The sequence below is a fragment of the Anthonomus grandis genome, chromosome 10 (assembly GCF_022605725.1).
Source record: "Anthonomus grandis grandis chromosome 10, icAntGran1.3, whole genome shotgun sequence".
Classification (NCBI taxonomy): Eukaryota; Metazoa; Arthropoda; class Insecta; order Coleoptera; family Curculionidae; genus Anthonomus; species Anthonomus grandis.
In genome coordinates this window covers 14,172,105-14,185,740 of record NC_065555.1, presented here as the reverse complement: position 1 = coordinate 14,185,740, position 13,636 = coordinate 14,172,105, and the positions used below count along the sequence as shown (strand labels likewise).

The 13,636-nt window shown below is 30.7% G+C and overlaps 1 protein-coding gene across 1 annotated transcript in view; it reads left to right on the top strand.

Annotated features, from left to right (window-relative positions):
* The window catches only part of LOC126741408 (mucin-4-like), a 40,171-nt gene that overhangs the window by 19,364 nt on the left and 7,171 nt on the right, over positions 1-13,636 (top strand). Inside the window, exons 7-9 of the mRNA XM_050447810.1 lie at positions 6,544-6,838; positions 7,519-7,738; positions 12,519-12,722. Of these exons, the coding sequence (XP_050303767.1) occupies positions 6,544-6,838; positions 7,519-7,738; positions 12,519-12,722 (719 nt within the window). The remainder of the gene's footprint in view (positions 1-6,543; positions 6,839-7,518; positions 7,739-12,518; positions 12,723-13,636) is intronic.

Sequence of the window (13,636 nt, the reverse complement as noted above, 5' to 3'; positions counted from 1 at the left end):
TGTCTGAACTGGAGATACAAAAATTGATTGGCTTATATATGTTTGTCTAAAATGTTTATGGTTGTTGATGTGTCTATTTAATTGAGGCGTGTTTTACAAAAACCGCACATGTCCAAAATCAACGAAATTGAGCTAGTGGCACCATCTAGTTTAAAAATATGATGTTTTTAATATCCTAAAATAAGATTCTACAAAAACGGCACAAGTACTAAGATAGAGCTAATTGAAAATTCGATGAATCTGCAAAAAACACACATGTCCATTGTTTTTCCACCAAATACAGCATTAGTCCGTGCGACAGGATAGGACATGTGTGCTTTTTGTCGTAAAATCTCGCTGAAGCGCTCGAATTATTAGTCAGTTTGTTATTGTTTTGTTTATAAACCAGACGTGTTCTTGTAATTTTTGACTGGAGGTTAGAATTTGCATTTTCTTGCTCAAAAATTATACTTAAAAAAATGCAAGATCGTGAAGAAGTGTTAACTAACTGGCCTACAAAAATGCCAAAGAAAATAAAGGAGACAGTGATCAAAGAGTTAAAAGTTCGTGGTGAAGAACATATAAATCACAAGGGCAAACGTGTTTTAGCGCGTAAAACTGGCGAAGCATGCAGGTATGTTAGAGGGTATATTTTTTAAGTGTGGGTTTTCCAATAAAAAAAATATTTTTTTATAGTTGCAAAAATTCCTGTTTTTCCAAAGTTGCTGAAGAAAAAAGAATTGCCATTCTTACCCAGTTTAATAATATGACTGACAAAAATAATCAAGATTCTCATTTAACTGGTCTCATATCAATGAACCATATTATTAGAAGACGTCCCCGATCTGAAATAAACAAAAAACTCACGGTGCTAGTTTTACTTACAAAATAAGGGTGGATGAATCTGAAATAAAAGTGTGTAAGAAAGCTTTTCTTAGCCTATATGGCATCAAAGATGCTCGTTTAAGGCGAATTCGAGATTCCCTTATGACTACTGGAGCTTCTCCCAACGACAAAAGAGGAATACATGGAAATAGGCCAACAAAAACTCCAGATCACATTACAGGTGATTATTAAAATATGTATTATAAAAGTGACTTATTAAAATCCATATAAAATCATTTTCCGCTAGACGCTCGCATTATTCACGTCGTAAAAATCCAAACTGTTCCTATTTACCAGAATCTCCTACGTTAAGGGATATGCATAGAATGTTCCTACAAAGTTATATTATAAACATACCATATAAAAGTTACTGGAAAGTGTTTAAGACATATTTTAACATTAAATTTGGATTTCCAAGATCTGACACTTGTTCAGAATGTGACAAACTTGCTCAGCCACTAAACCGTACGGATCTTAGCATAGAAGAACGAAATATATTAGAATTAGAAAAGGAGATACACCTTCGTAAAGCTGAAGCTTTTTTTGACCTAAAACGAAAATTTAAAATCAAAGCAAAAGCTGGAGAAGTAATGTGTATTAGTTTTGATTTTATGCAAAATTTGCCCCTTCCTCACATACCATCTAACCCTGTTTTTTAGAGCTGTCAACTTTGGTATAATGTTTTTGGTATACATGACCTTGGAACTGATAATGTTTGGATGTACACTTATCTTGAAAATGAAGCCAAAAAGGGTGCCAATGAAGTCACTTCGATGTTACTGCATTTCCTTAAAAACCACATTCATAACCGCAGTTTGGTTATTTTTAGTGACGGTTGCCCAGGGCAAAATAAAAATTACGTAATGGCTCATTTTTTGTACACCTTGGTCAATATTCTAAAAATCGTTGATTCAGTAGAATACATATTTCCAATGAGGGGTCATTCTTTTTTGCCAAACGATTCGGATTTTGCCCTGATAGAGAAAAAGAAAAGACGCCTGGAGAGAGCCGAGAGACCAGAGGATTGGGATAATATCATTTTAAATGCCAGAATGAAACCTAACCAATTAATTTGATAAAAATGAAGCAATACGATTTTTTTGATATAAAAACTGCGACCTGCAACTTTTTCCTAAAAACTCCAAAGCCAGCTATCAAAATTTAAAAAATTAGGATTATGAAAATAACTAACCAAACATCTTTACTTTTTTTAAAGGATTTATACAATGGCCCATTCAGAAGCAGTATTGTGGCCAAAGCAAATTTATCATGCAACATCCAACTGGAAAGGCTTTACAAGGAATCTCTTCCGTTTGCTTCAAATAAAGCTGAGAATTTAAGATCACTGTTACCGTTACTACGTCTTGTAGCTAATAAAAACTACTATGAATATATTCTGGATAATACTTACCCTGATAACATGGACATTAATGAAGAAGATGATAATAGTAGTGGATGTAAAGATTAATTTACTACAAACTATTAAACTAATCCTGGTTTAGAATTTATTTTATGTTTAAATTTGTTAAATAAAACGTATTTTTTTTCTTATTTAACTTTTTTTTCTTGCAAAAACAACTTATGTCCAACAGTTTTTTCAAATTTTTGACAAATATATTAGAATTTTTTTTTTAAACAAGAATTAAATATATTAGCTTAATATACGCTGTAATTGATAAAAAAATATGAAGAAATGAATTTATTTCAAAACAAAATGTTTTTTTCATTTCCTGAAAATTTTGGATTTTGGACATATGTGTTTTTTGTAAAACACGCCTCAATTGCTTACGTCTTTTCCCACATTAGTAAATAAATCACTAAATGAATAAACTTTAGATATACTGAATAAAAAAACGAAACACATATTTATGTTGAAGAAACTGGAAGGGTCCTGGAAAATGCGAATACTCTGAATTATTTGTTTTTTTTTAATGTTTCCTTAAGCAAGATTGTGATTCTTCTTTGAATATTTTGACATTTCGCTAAAATCTACTCAATTTTTCGTCTAATATCATGTAACCCTAAGGGAGTAATGCTCATTCTAAATCCTTTTGCCGTGTTGCGTTATTAGTTTCTGAATTATAGGTAGATTTATAAAAAAATGTTAAAATTTTTTAATTAATGCTTCAAAAAGTATTTATTTTAGAAACATAGTTTAAATTGGAAAGCGTTATAATTTTTTTTGTTCTAAAATACGGCAGCTTTAACGTTTGATATTTAGCATCTTGGCAACTATTTATTAACTTTTTTTTAATTTTTAGTCCTTAAAAATTATGTAACATATGTCTGCCAAAATTTCGATATGGGAATTAACATCATGAGGAATTTTTGCTTTGTGCGATCTGGGTTTTTTCCCACATTACTAATACGAAACTATTACCAAGATCTACGATAGTAAAGTAATAGTTTCACTTATTATTTAACTTACGTGATAAGAATTCAAACTATTAAATAATAAGGAAAACGATAAATCTATTACTGATGATTGTTATTCCTATGTCAAATGAATACGAGAATAGGAATGCGATATATTTTAAAGAGAATACTTAATAGTCCGTCATAGACCCTACATTTGGTTTTTTGTGTGACCCCATATGAAGAAAAAACCGATTGGTTAAGATCGGTTGCCGTAAGAAGGCAGTTTACATTACAGAAAATTAAATATCATAAATGTTTTTTTATTAATATTAATAGTTTTAACAATCTTAAATATAAAAGAAAGTTTTAGTACGCGAATAAGAAAGAAATGAAGTTTTGCAAATCTTTGGTTAGACCTTATATGAAATATTTTTCATATTTATTTAATTTGATTGTTATTATTCCCTAGCTGAATTTCTCATTAACTCATAATTTGAAACGCTGTATTGTGGATAGCGTACTAATTGTCGTTCATTGTTTGAAACTTTTTTTTTTTATTTTATTATTTTACATGTTTCTTTTGTTTCTGATTTATTTCTTTAGGAAGTATAGTCTACTAAAAAGTCAGTTACTATGAAAAAGTTAGATTTTTGTTGCTTTTCTTTAATGTATCTAAAACTTCCATGGCTATTAAGAAATCTACTCTTTAAAGTATTTGTATTCTTTAACGTATTTTTTTTACTCTCTAAGTTTTTGCATGGAATACATCGTGTTCTTTAAAATTAAGCACGAATAGGAAAATAAAGTACTATATACCGTATAATTAGTCAATAAAATTAAGTATTTGTGTATAATATTGGCCTTAATCTGAAAAAGGCTAAACATATTTTAAATTAAAATTTTGAAATTAATTTAGCAAACGACAAAAACCCCAAAAAACTATTTAAATACATTCGCTCCTCAATTAAATCAAGGGTTTCAATACCGTTATTAAAAAAGGGCAACAACAGCATGTGTGAAAATGAAGTCCAAGTCGCGGAAGAGTTGGCGAGAACATTCGAACCTCGTATTGTCACTCGATCACCACACTGTCCTCGTATCTTAAACTCAATAACAACAATAAATATAAATGAGGAAAAAATTAAACAAAAAATTAAAAAATTAAAAAACGATTCGTCTGCAGGTTTTGACAAATTAACGGCAACTATTCTAAAAAATGCAGTGAAGTGATAGCTGCACCTCTTGCAAAAGCTATGAAATACTCAATGATTAAAAACTCTGTACCCGAACAGTGGAAAGTCGCATCGGCCAATTTTTAAAAAAGGCAACAAGTTATCAGCAGGCAACTATAGGCCGATAAGCCTAGTATCGATTGTTTGCAAAATTATGGAGTCCATTGTTCGAGATGAAGTGCAAACATTCTTTACTGAAAATTATGAAATACCCAATATCCAACACGGATTTGTAAGGGGTCGCTCTACGATTACTAACCTGCTTCAATGCCTTAACCAGTGGATAACAGCGTTAGACAAAAATCAACCAATAGATGTCATCTACCTCGACTTTGCTAAGGCATTTGATAGAGTTCCCACGAAACGATTGTTACATAAGCTAGAACATCTTGGCATTAGAGGAGAATTGTTAAATTGGATTGAAGACTTTTTAAAAAAATAGAAAGTTTAGTGTGAGGGTGGGGGGCACCATGTCAAAATTCTATCCAGTCCCTCAGGGCTCCGTCCGTGTGATTTACCTTCAGAACTAAAATGTTGGGTATCAATGTTTGCTGACGACACAAAAATATATGCAGTTCCTTTAACTTCTTATCAACAATTGCAAACCGATCTGGACACTATTTGGAAGTGGTGCAGTGAATGGTTACTTCCTATTAACGCGGACAAGTGTGTGGTGTTACATTTAGGAAAAAATAATCCCTACCAAATAAATAACATTGAACTTAAAAAAGTCGAATCTTATTGTGATCTCAGAATAATAGTAACTAAGGGTCTCTTGTCTCTCTCTTGGTCCCAGCATATTTCCTCAATTGTGAAACGTGCAAATTCTATGTTGTATCTGCTACAAAAGGCTTTTGTTAAAATTCCATTCCACAATCTTATGAAATTGTATACCACGTTTGTCCGGCCTATTATTGAATATGCAAGTCCCGTCTGGTGCGCGACAAAAATTTACTTGAACTGTTGCAGCGACGCGCTACACGATCTACGTATGGTTTGCGTATGCCGAGACCTACCTACAGCGGGAGACTTTCAAATGCAAACTTGCTAACTTTTGATAAACGAAAGCTTCGTGGTGATTTAATTTTTACATCATCGGGATATTAGACTTCGCGGTTACACTTTAAAATAAAAAAAAAACAGATGTATAAAACAAAAACACGTCAAATGTTTTTGCGTCTGGATAAATTGGACATGTTTACTAAACTTTGCTCAGCAAAGTTTAAATTTGAAAGCTGACATTTGAAGATTTATTGAAATATATTGTAATGCCTACTTAGTTCATAGAGCTATACAGAATGTAAATTCTTGGCTTTTATCTAATAAAATAAATAAATAAATATTTATTCGTCACCAATAAGCTCAGGACAAGTACTTTGATATCAGATATCTGAAAGTTCTACTCAGCATTCTTCTAGATTTTAATTACCTTGGCCAATATGTACATTATCATGTTTCATTTGTTAAATCTTTAAAGATAAATAAAGACGATTAATGATCGATCGATTTTTTGATAGATTTTATTCATAAGCAGTCATAAGTCATAGCAGTTTCAGTCGTTTTTATCCGTCGAAAATCATATTAGTTTAAAACAAAATTAATTTTTCCAAAAACGCCACTAAAAACTAGAGAAATTGATCTGTATTTATCCAATTCTGGGTTTTTTAACCCGTTTTTAACTTCTGACTTGATGTTCCCTTTAAATTAAACATTAAAAAAAAAACAAAGTTTTTAGTCTCTTTCTGAACTGCGATTAAACAAAAAATAAATCACATATTTTTTTTAAATTCAGGATTATAAAATATATAATTTAATAATTTTTGTAAAACATGACACAAAACTTAAATTCACTTTATTTTGAAACAGTACAAAATCAATTCAAGGAAAGCAGACAAAAATCTTATTAGAAATAACAGAAATCAGTATGTTTCTTAATTCCAATAATATCCTTGAATTACTTGAATAATTTGTTTTTTGCTTAATTTTAGATATTGATTTTTTACGAATAATTTCTGTTATATTAATTCAAATAGGATAAGATTCTTCCATATATCTATAAACTGTAGCTTTTTTCATTTTTCTATTAAAGAAATGCCCCAATCGGTCGCAACCAGCAACCAAAACCTCAAACCATAAACCAGCAGCTGGTAAACGCGAAACTGATGGCAACTGAGGGTCAAAAGAGCCTTCAACCCAAAGTGATGGTCGGCGGCCAGACAATTAAAGTACAAAACAAGACGGGAAATCGAGCGGCTAATTTTAACAGCGGTTTACGGATGCTAAATACCGCCAATTTGAATTTAACAACTCTCGATGGAAAACCCGTTTTACTAGCCAGCAAGTCTGGCATACAGAGTTTGCACGGACAAAATGTGATAGTTCAAGTAAGCATTATGTTGGTTTTTATGTGGTAGTTAAAGAAGAAGTGATAATATAATAAAATAAATCTTTTTTAAAAACATTGTTAAAAAATGTTCTTTTTCTTAAATGGGCAAAGCTTTTAGAAAAAAAATCTATTTCTTTTATCATAACTCTTATTAAACCATTTATTCGAGTTCTATCAAAGGAAACATTAAATTAATTTAGTTTTAGCTGGAACACTCTTTATATTTGATGACTTTGTATATTTAAAAAGTTTTTTAATTAAGGTAATATTAATGAGAGTATACTTTGGTTCCTTAATTAGAAGCTTGCATGAAAATAGCCGTCTCTTTTTAATTTAATTAGATTTTTTTTTAATACTAGATAAGGAAATAATTTTTTAGACTAATATATTTTTCTTAATTAAGTCATATATTTATGAAAAGTTAGTACTTTATTAATGATAAAATTACGTTAGAGACCGCAGTATATTTTTTTTACAAATTTAACCGTATTGGAACCTCGATTTTATATTAAAATTAAATGTTGTTCTGGCAGTTAAAAGATCAGTCTAATTCGATCTTTAAAACTTTACATAATTCGAGCTTGAACCGGTATGAGCCAGGTTGGTTTCGATATCTAGAAACATAAGAGTATAAAGTATAAAGCTTTAATAATCTTCTAATTGATTTAATTTTTCTAGACTCATCCCAATTCAACGCCAACAAGCTCTTCGTTGGTAATACAAGGTGGAGTAGCAAAAAAAGGGCAAACCAATCAAACGCAGAGCTCCACCAGTGTTTTAAACCAATCAGGAAATATCGTTTTCAGCTCCACTGCCATTAAAAATCAAGGACCTCAACAAGTTATATTTTCTAGCCAGGCTAAAGGGAATAATGCAAATACGACTACTTGTCAAACAGGTAAATTTTATTTAATAAAAAATAATGATATTCTTATGGGATTTATATATTAGATCTGTTTTCTGGAATTCAGAGATTAAAGAGACGAATCTGCTTATAAATCCCAGAAAGATAGGAATTTGGAGATTCGAACAAAATCATTAGACCCCTATTTCAGGATTTCATACAAAAGTTTTTAAAAGTGAAGATATTAACCCCGGAAATTGAACTAATTATGTTTTAAAAAAAATGTAATTATGAGGGACAACTGCTCATATTTGTGAAAACAAAAAAGCAAGGTATGAGAAAATTGGAACGCAGGTTCTTCTAGCAAAATTCATAGACCCCTATTTCAGGATTTTTCAATTTTTTAAGAGAAAAAATTAGACTTTGAAATAGTAAAAAATTTCTTTAAAAAAAACACATTTCTAGGGATAAAATACTTTTTTATCCCTAGAAAAGATTTTTATAACCTAGAAATAGATTTGGACTTTTAATGTTAGAACTTTAATAAAATTTAAAAAATTATGTAGAACTACTGCCTATTGTGTCTAAATTTTTTAAATGTATGGCCATTAAAATAACAAAATTTCTTTCAACACTTTTCTCCCAACAACAGTTTGGCTTTAGAAAACAAAGAAATACAACCTTAGACATTTTCAATCTAGTCTCAGCCATAATTGAGGAGTTTCAAAACATAAAACATACTTCTGCCCTGTATTTTATTTCTCATTTATATAAATGACTTTAAATGAAACCAGGGCTAAACGAAACCAGCAATGGAAGAACCCATGGAGATACAGAGTAGGGCACAAGACTGGTTTTGCGCAAATAGGTTCTTGCTAAATGAGGTAAAAGCAAATCTCATTGTTTTAATTTTAAGAGAGTTTCGCAATAATGATCCCTTTTAACTGGCGCGGTTTTGTGAGATAGAGCTTTACTCTAAACTTCAATTATTAAGCTGAAGTATATTTAATAAATATATATATGTACTTAGAAATGGTATCTCCATTGATATACTAAGATTGGCATATTATGCAATAGTTCATACTCAAGGGTGTGGTGTACAGAGAAATTATACCCTAAAATATAGTTTTTTGAAACTTGATAGAGATAGGAGTTAATACAAGTCAAGCAAAGTTTAATTTATATATGTATATATCAAGTTTCAAAAAACTATATTTTAGGTTTTTTAATAAGTACAAACTTTCGTACCACATTGTACATCAGGAGGAAAGGGAACGTAATAATATAAAAATTTTAGATGTTTAACTTACTTTGGAGGTATTTCCCAAGGGGTGGCGAAATTCTTTAAACCTTTTAACATCTCAATCGCTTTTAAGACTTCTAATTCCGTAAAGCAAAATCTGGTTAAACCTTTGGATAAGCCAGATCCGCTTTCGAAATCGGGAGTTTATAGTTTGCATTGTGCCGATTACCCTACGATTTATGTGGGACAGTCCGGGAGGAAAATTTCAACAAGGGTACAAGAACGTCTAGGACTGGTGAACAAGTTTAAAGCCACCGATATTGTCGAGACCAAGTCAGCGTTTGCCAATCATTTACTCTCAACAGGTCATAATTTTTCCTACCCCAATAATGTGGCAGTGGTTCATGACTGCCAGAAGGGCAAAAAGCTTTAGGCAAGGACAATCTTCTAGAGATTACAAGAGCGAAGAAGAGTCCAGTTTTAACTTGCGTTAATGACGTGTTCTATTTTGAGCCGGAACTCATTTTTAATAACATCTTGTAGTCCCCTCCTTTCTTTTCAAGCTATCGCATGAACGGTGTGGCCTAGCGGTCAACGCAGCAAACGGTAACAGTCTTTCTGCAAGGTTGTAGGTTCAAATCTCGATTGTTCCTTTTTACATTTTATTATTTTCTTGTATTCAAGTTCTATGTTATTGTTTTTTATATATTTGTGACGTCCGTTTTTTAAACTTATATTTTACCGTTCAGTGTGTGTGTATATTTGACCCAGTCGGGCGTGTTTTTAACCTTCTTGAGGTATACTTTTTTGTTTTACTTTAAGGTTTTTTTGTAATTTTATTAAGTTTTGTTTACATTATTTTTTAGGTCTGATGATGCTCTTAGGAGCGAAACACGTGTCACCACTCTAACAAATTAAAGAATTTTTTTGAGACCGAGACTTTGTGTTGTTCTCCTTTGATTTATTTATATCAGGGTCTCTTTGAGAATATGGACGACTTCTTTCAATTTGTATTAATTCTCTAATGTGCTCTAAGTACTGATGAAAAATTAGACCAATAAGTAGTAGATGATAAAGTCGAAATTTCAAACGAACAACTTTTGGAAAGTACATATGACTGGTAACCTTTCGAGAATTTTTATAGAATCATGTTTTTTTTGGCTAAGTAAATAAACCAATTCCAAACACAATGCCAACTTAATTCAGGACGTATCTAAACTGCAGTGCAATAATTGATTGCACGAAATTTAGAATCGAAACTCCTCCAATTGTTGTGCAACGAGTGTTGATGCACTCGTCTTACAAATCAGGCTTCACTGTAAAATTTTTGATAACGATTAGCCTGTTGGAATGAGAAAGTTTGTCTTAAAAAGGTATGATGGAAAATCAACTGATGGTTTTGTGGATTTATTATGATTTGGAGTAAACGTAGAGTAGTGATTTGGGTCTAAAATGCCGCAGATCACAGTTGGCAGAATGTATTTCGCCTTACAAGACTAGAATTTTTTTTTCACACCATCAGCATTCATTTGAGGTTGAAAGGCCGAAATTGAGTATATTTCTATTTTTGGACGTTATGCAAAATTTAGAGTATTTTAATACTAGCAGAATTGGTTTTATTGAAGAGATTTGAAATTTGGGGTATTACGAAATTATTAATATATAATTTAATTTAATAATATAAAAAAACTTACTGATTTGGCTTTTGAACAGAAGAGTATTTCTATACGGGGTTTTTCGATGCTGACAGAATTGATTTTTTCTTCTTGATTAAGAATTTTCTTATCAAGAAATTTGGAGCCTTTTAAGTCTGTCTAAATTGTCTATGAAATCAATACTCTCAGTATTAGTTTAGTTAGTTAGACATTAGCATATTTCTAGGCTCGCAAGCTGGCTTTATATCTATTGTATTTTTGAATTCAAGTTTAAGCAAGTTAATCTATTTAAATAATACAAAAATTGATTTTCCCTTAAAAGACTTAAAATTTGGGGTATAGCTAATATATTGATATTGATTTGGACTTAAAAATTATTTAATTTTTATGATTTGGCTTTCAGAAAATTAAGAGTAGCCTATCTTATTGTAAGATATTTTAAATCTTGAAAAGAATAAATTCTTCAAATAAAAATTTTTATTTAGTTCCATAATAGTTTCATTTTGAAATTGAGGGTAATTGAAGTATTAATAACTAACTTGGTAAATAAACTATTAATATTTATGTGGATCTAAAAGGCTGGAAATTTCTTAGTTGAGAATATTGATTACTCTACCAAATTAATGCTCTTAGTATTAATTTAGATTAAAAAGACTAAAAATTTTTAATTTTTATCATGTAAAATGAATAAACAATTTGAATTTGAACGTATATGATAAAATTTGTATGGATTATTACAGTTTAATGCTGTGATTTGGCTTTACACCAACAATTACAAATAAAACCAGGAAAAATAACTGCATAGATAATATTTTGACAAATCGAAAAAATGGATATGTTACAGAACTCATTGATAACTCTCTGATCATGGTAATCTCATCAGTATACATATAACATTAGATTTTACACATAAGAAATCAGAAATACTTAAGTATAGACCAATTACAGAAGTAGGACGGTTTGGATATTTTTTCATTTACTGAGAGATCAAGTTACAAATTTCTGTATGATAATTCTTTAAATATAGAATGAATATCCCAAGTTAAGTATTAAATGGTTTAATCCACGGGAGACGTTTAATTTTATTAGATCATTTTATATGCAACATCCAACAGATAAAAATAGAGATACCTCCCATAAATATAGATCTCTATATCTTAATAAAATAGATGAAGCCAAAAAACAGACTAATAATAAATATTTACAATCCAAATCTAATAAATATAAGCCATGTGGGATATAGTAAACAGCTATCTGGGAGTCTCCGGGAATAAATCAAACTTAAGCCCTATTGATTTCAAAACATTTGTTTATCAATTCGCAAACAACATAATATCAAATTTAGCACCTACTAATACATTTTTTTCCTATTTACAAAATATAAATGTACAGTCTTAATGTTCGTAATGCCATAATAGGGGTACATAATAAATAAAAAAAACAGCAAGTTGTGATATTTATGGCATGATTGTTAATATACTTAAGAGAATTACAACTGTACTCATAAGACATCTAAAAAAATTATTTAATGACTGCATTTTGGAAGGGACTTTTCCACAATCGTTTAAAATCTCAAAATTGTAGCATTGCACAAAGATTGGGATTTCAACCAAATTGTAAATTACAGACCAATTTCTATAATGCCTCTAATTGGAAAAAATTTAAAGAAATTATCACTTTTCAAATAAGTTCATATTTTGAGCCTAATGAAACCAATTTGTGTATAGGAAAAGCAGATCTACAGAAATGCATCCACAACTTTAATTGAAGCTATCTATTATGGTTTTGAGGCAAGTTTATTTGTGGGGTCTCTCTTTCGTGACTTGTCGAAGGAATCCGATTGCGTCTCTATTTCTACTAATTTTAAATATTGTTTCTATTTAAGATTAACACATATTATGTACTCTATTTAGGTTAATCTTAAATATTTTTTCAGGACATATCGTTTTGGGAAACCAACCTATCCGGTTACAGACAAGCAACGCCGCCAGCGGCCAAAGGGTGGTACTAGCCAGTCAGGGCCAAGGGGGTCAGATCCTCGCGCAACAAATCTTACTCCCCGCCGGTTTCCAGGGTACAGCCATCAATATTAAATCTTTACAGGGCGTAAAGGTTATACCGATTGCTCAAAATCAGAAAGGTAAGTTCTGCTGCGTATAATGTGCGAGAAAAATACAATTTTCCGAGGATTTCAGAATCATTATTCTACAATGGTAGAGGCGTTCTTTGCAAATCGTTCTAGTCTTGTAGATATTAATTTATTCCACCCATGTTAATAGTCCATTCGCTAAGAGCAAAAGTTATAAAATACAACAAGGTGACTAAAAAGCATTTTATTTTATATTTTTTGCGATGCCTAATACGATTTTGATAATTATTTTTTAATTAGAACAGGCAACAAAATATTATATGTATACCATTTAATTGTTTAAATGCAAATAACGCGAAAAGTATTGGTCGTACCGAAAAAACATGTCGCACATAAAAATAGCCAAAAAACAAGGTCGCCTGTTATATATCGAAATTCGTAACGGATTTCAAGTTACAAGCGTTGAATGAAAAAAATACGAAATAACTGCATCATGGCTGCTTTCATAGTATACTGTTTTTACGTGATATAATTCTATTTTTATTATCTTAATTAATTCGCAGTTAGAAAACAGTTTTTTTCAATGTTAACTTCATTATAGTAAACAAATTATTAGTTGCATATGTATTTCAAAATATGATTTTTTATCGCCTCTCCTAATATTTGTAACTTTGCGCCAGTTTAAAAATTTATTTGTGAAGAATCGATCTTCAGGAGGAAAGCTGTTTCAATTAAAACGCATTTCATGGCACAACAACACAATGTTTTTCTATTTATTTCTCCTTCGTGCTACGTCTTTTTTAACTAGGTAGTATTCTCTATATTTATATTACAAAGGTTGCTGTTTATATTTCTGGCCTTGGTAAGAGTGACTATTGACAGGCCCCACCTGACATTTTTATTAAAAACTTAACATTGTTGAATATAACCTTCTTCAGAATATTTTATCGGCGATTTGTCTTGTG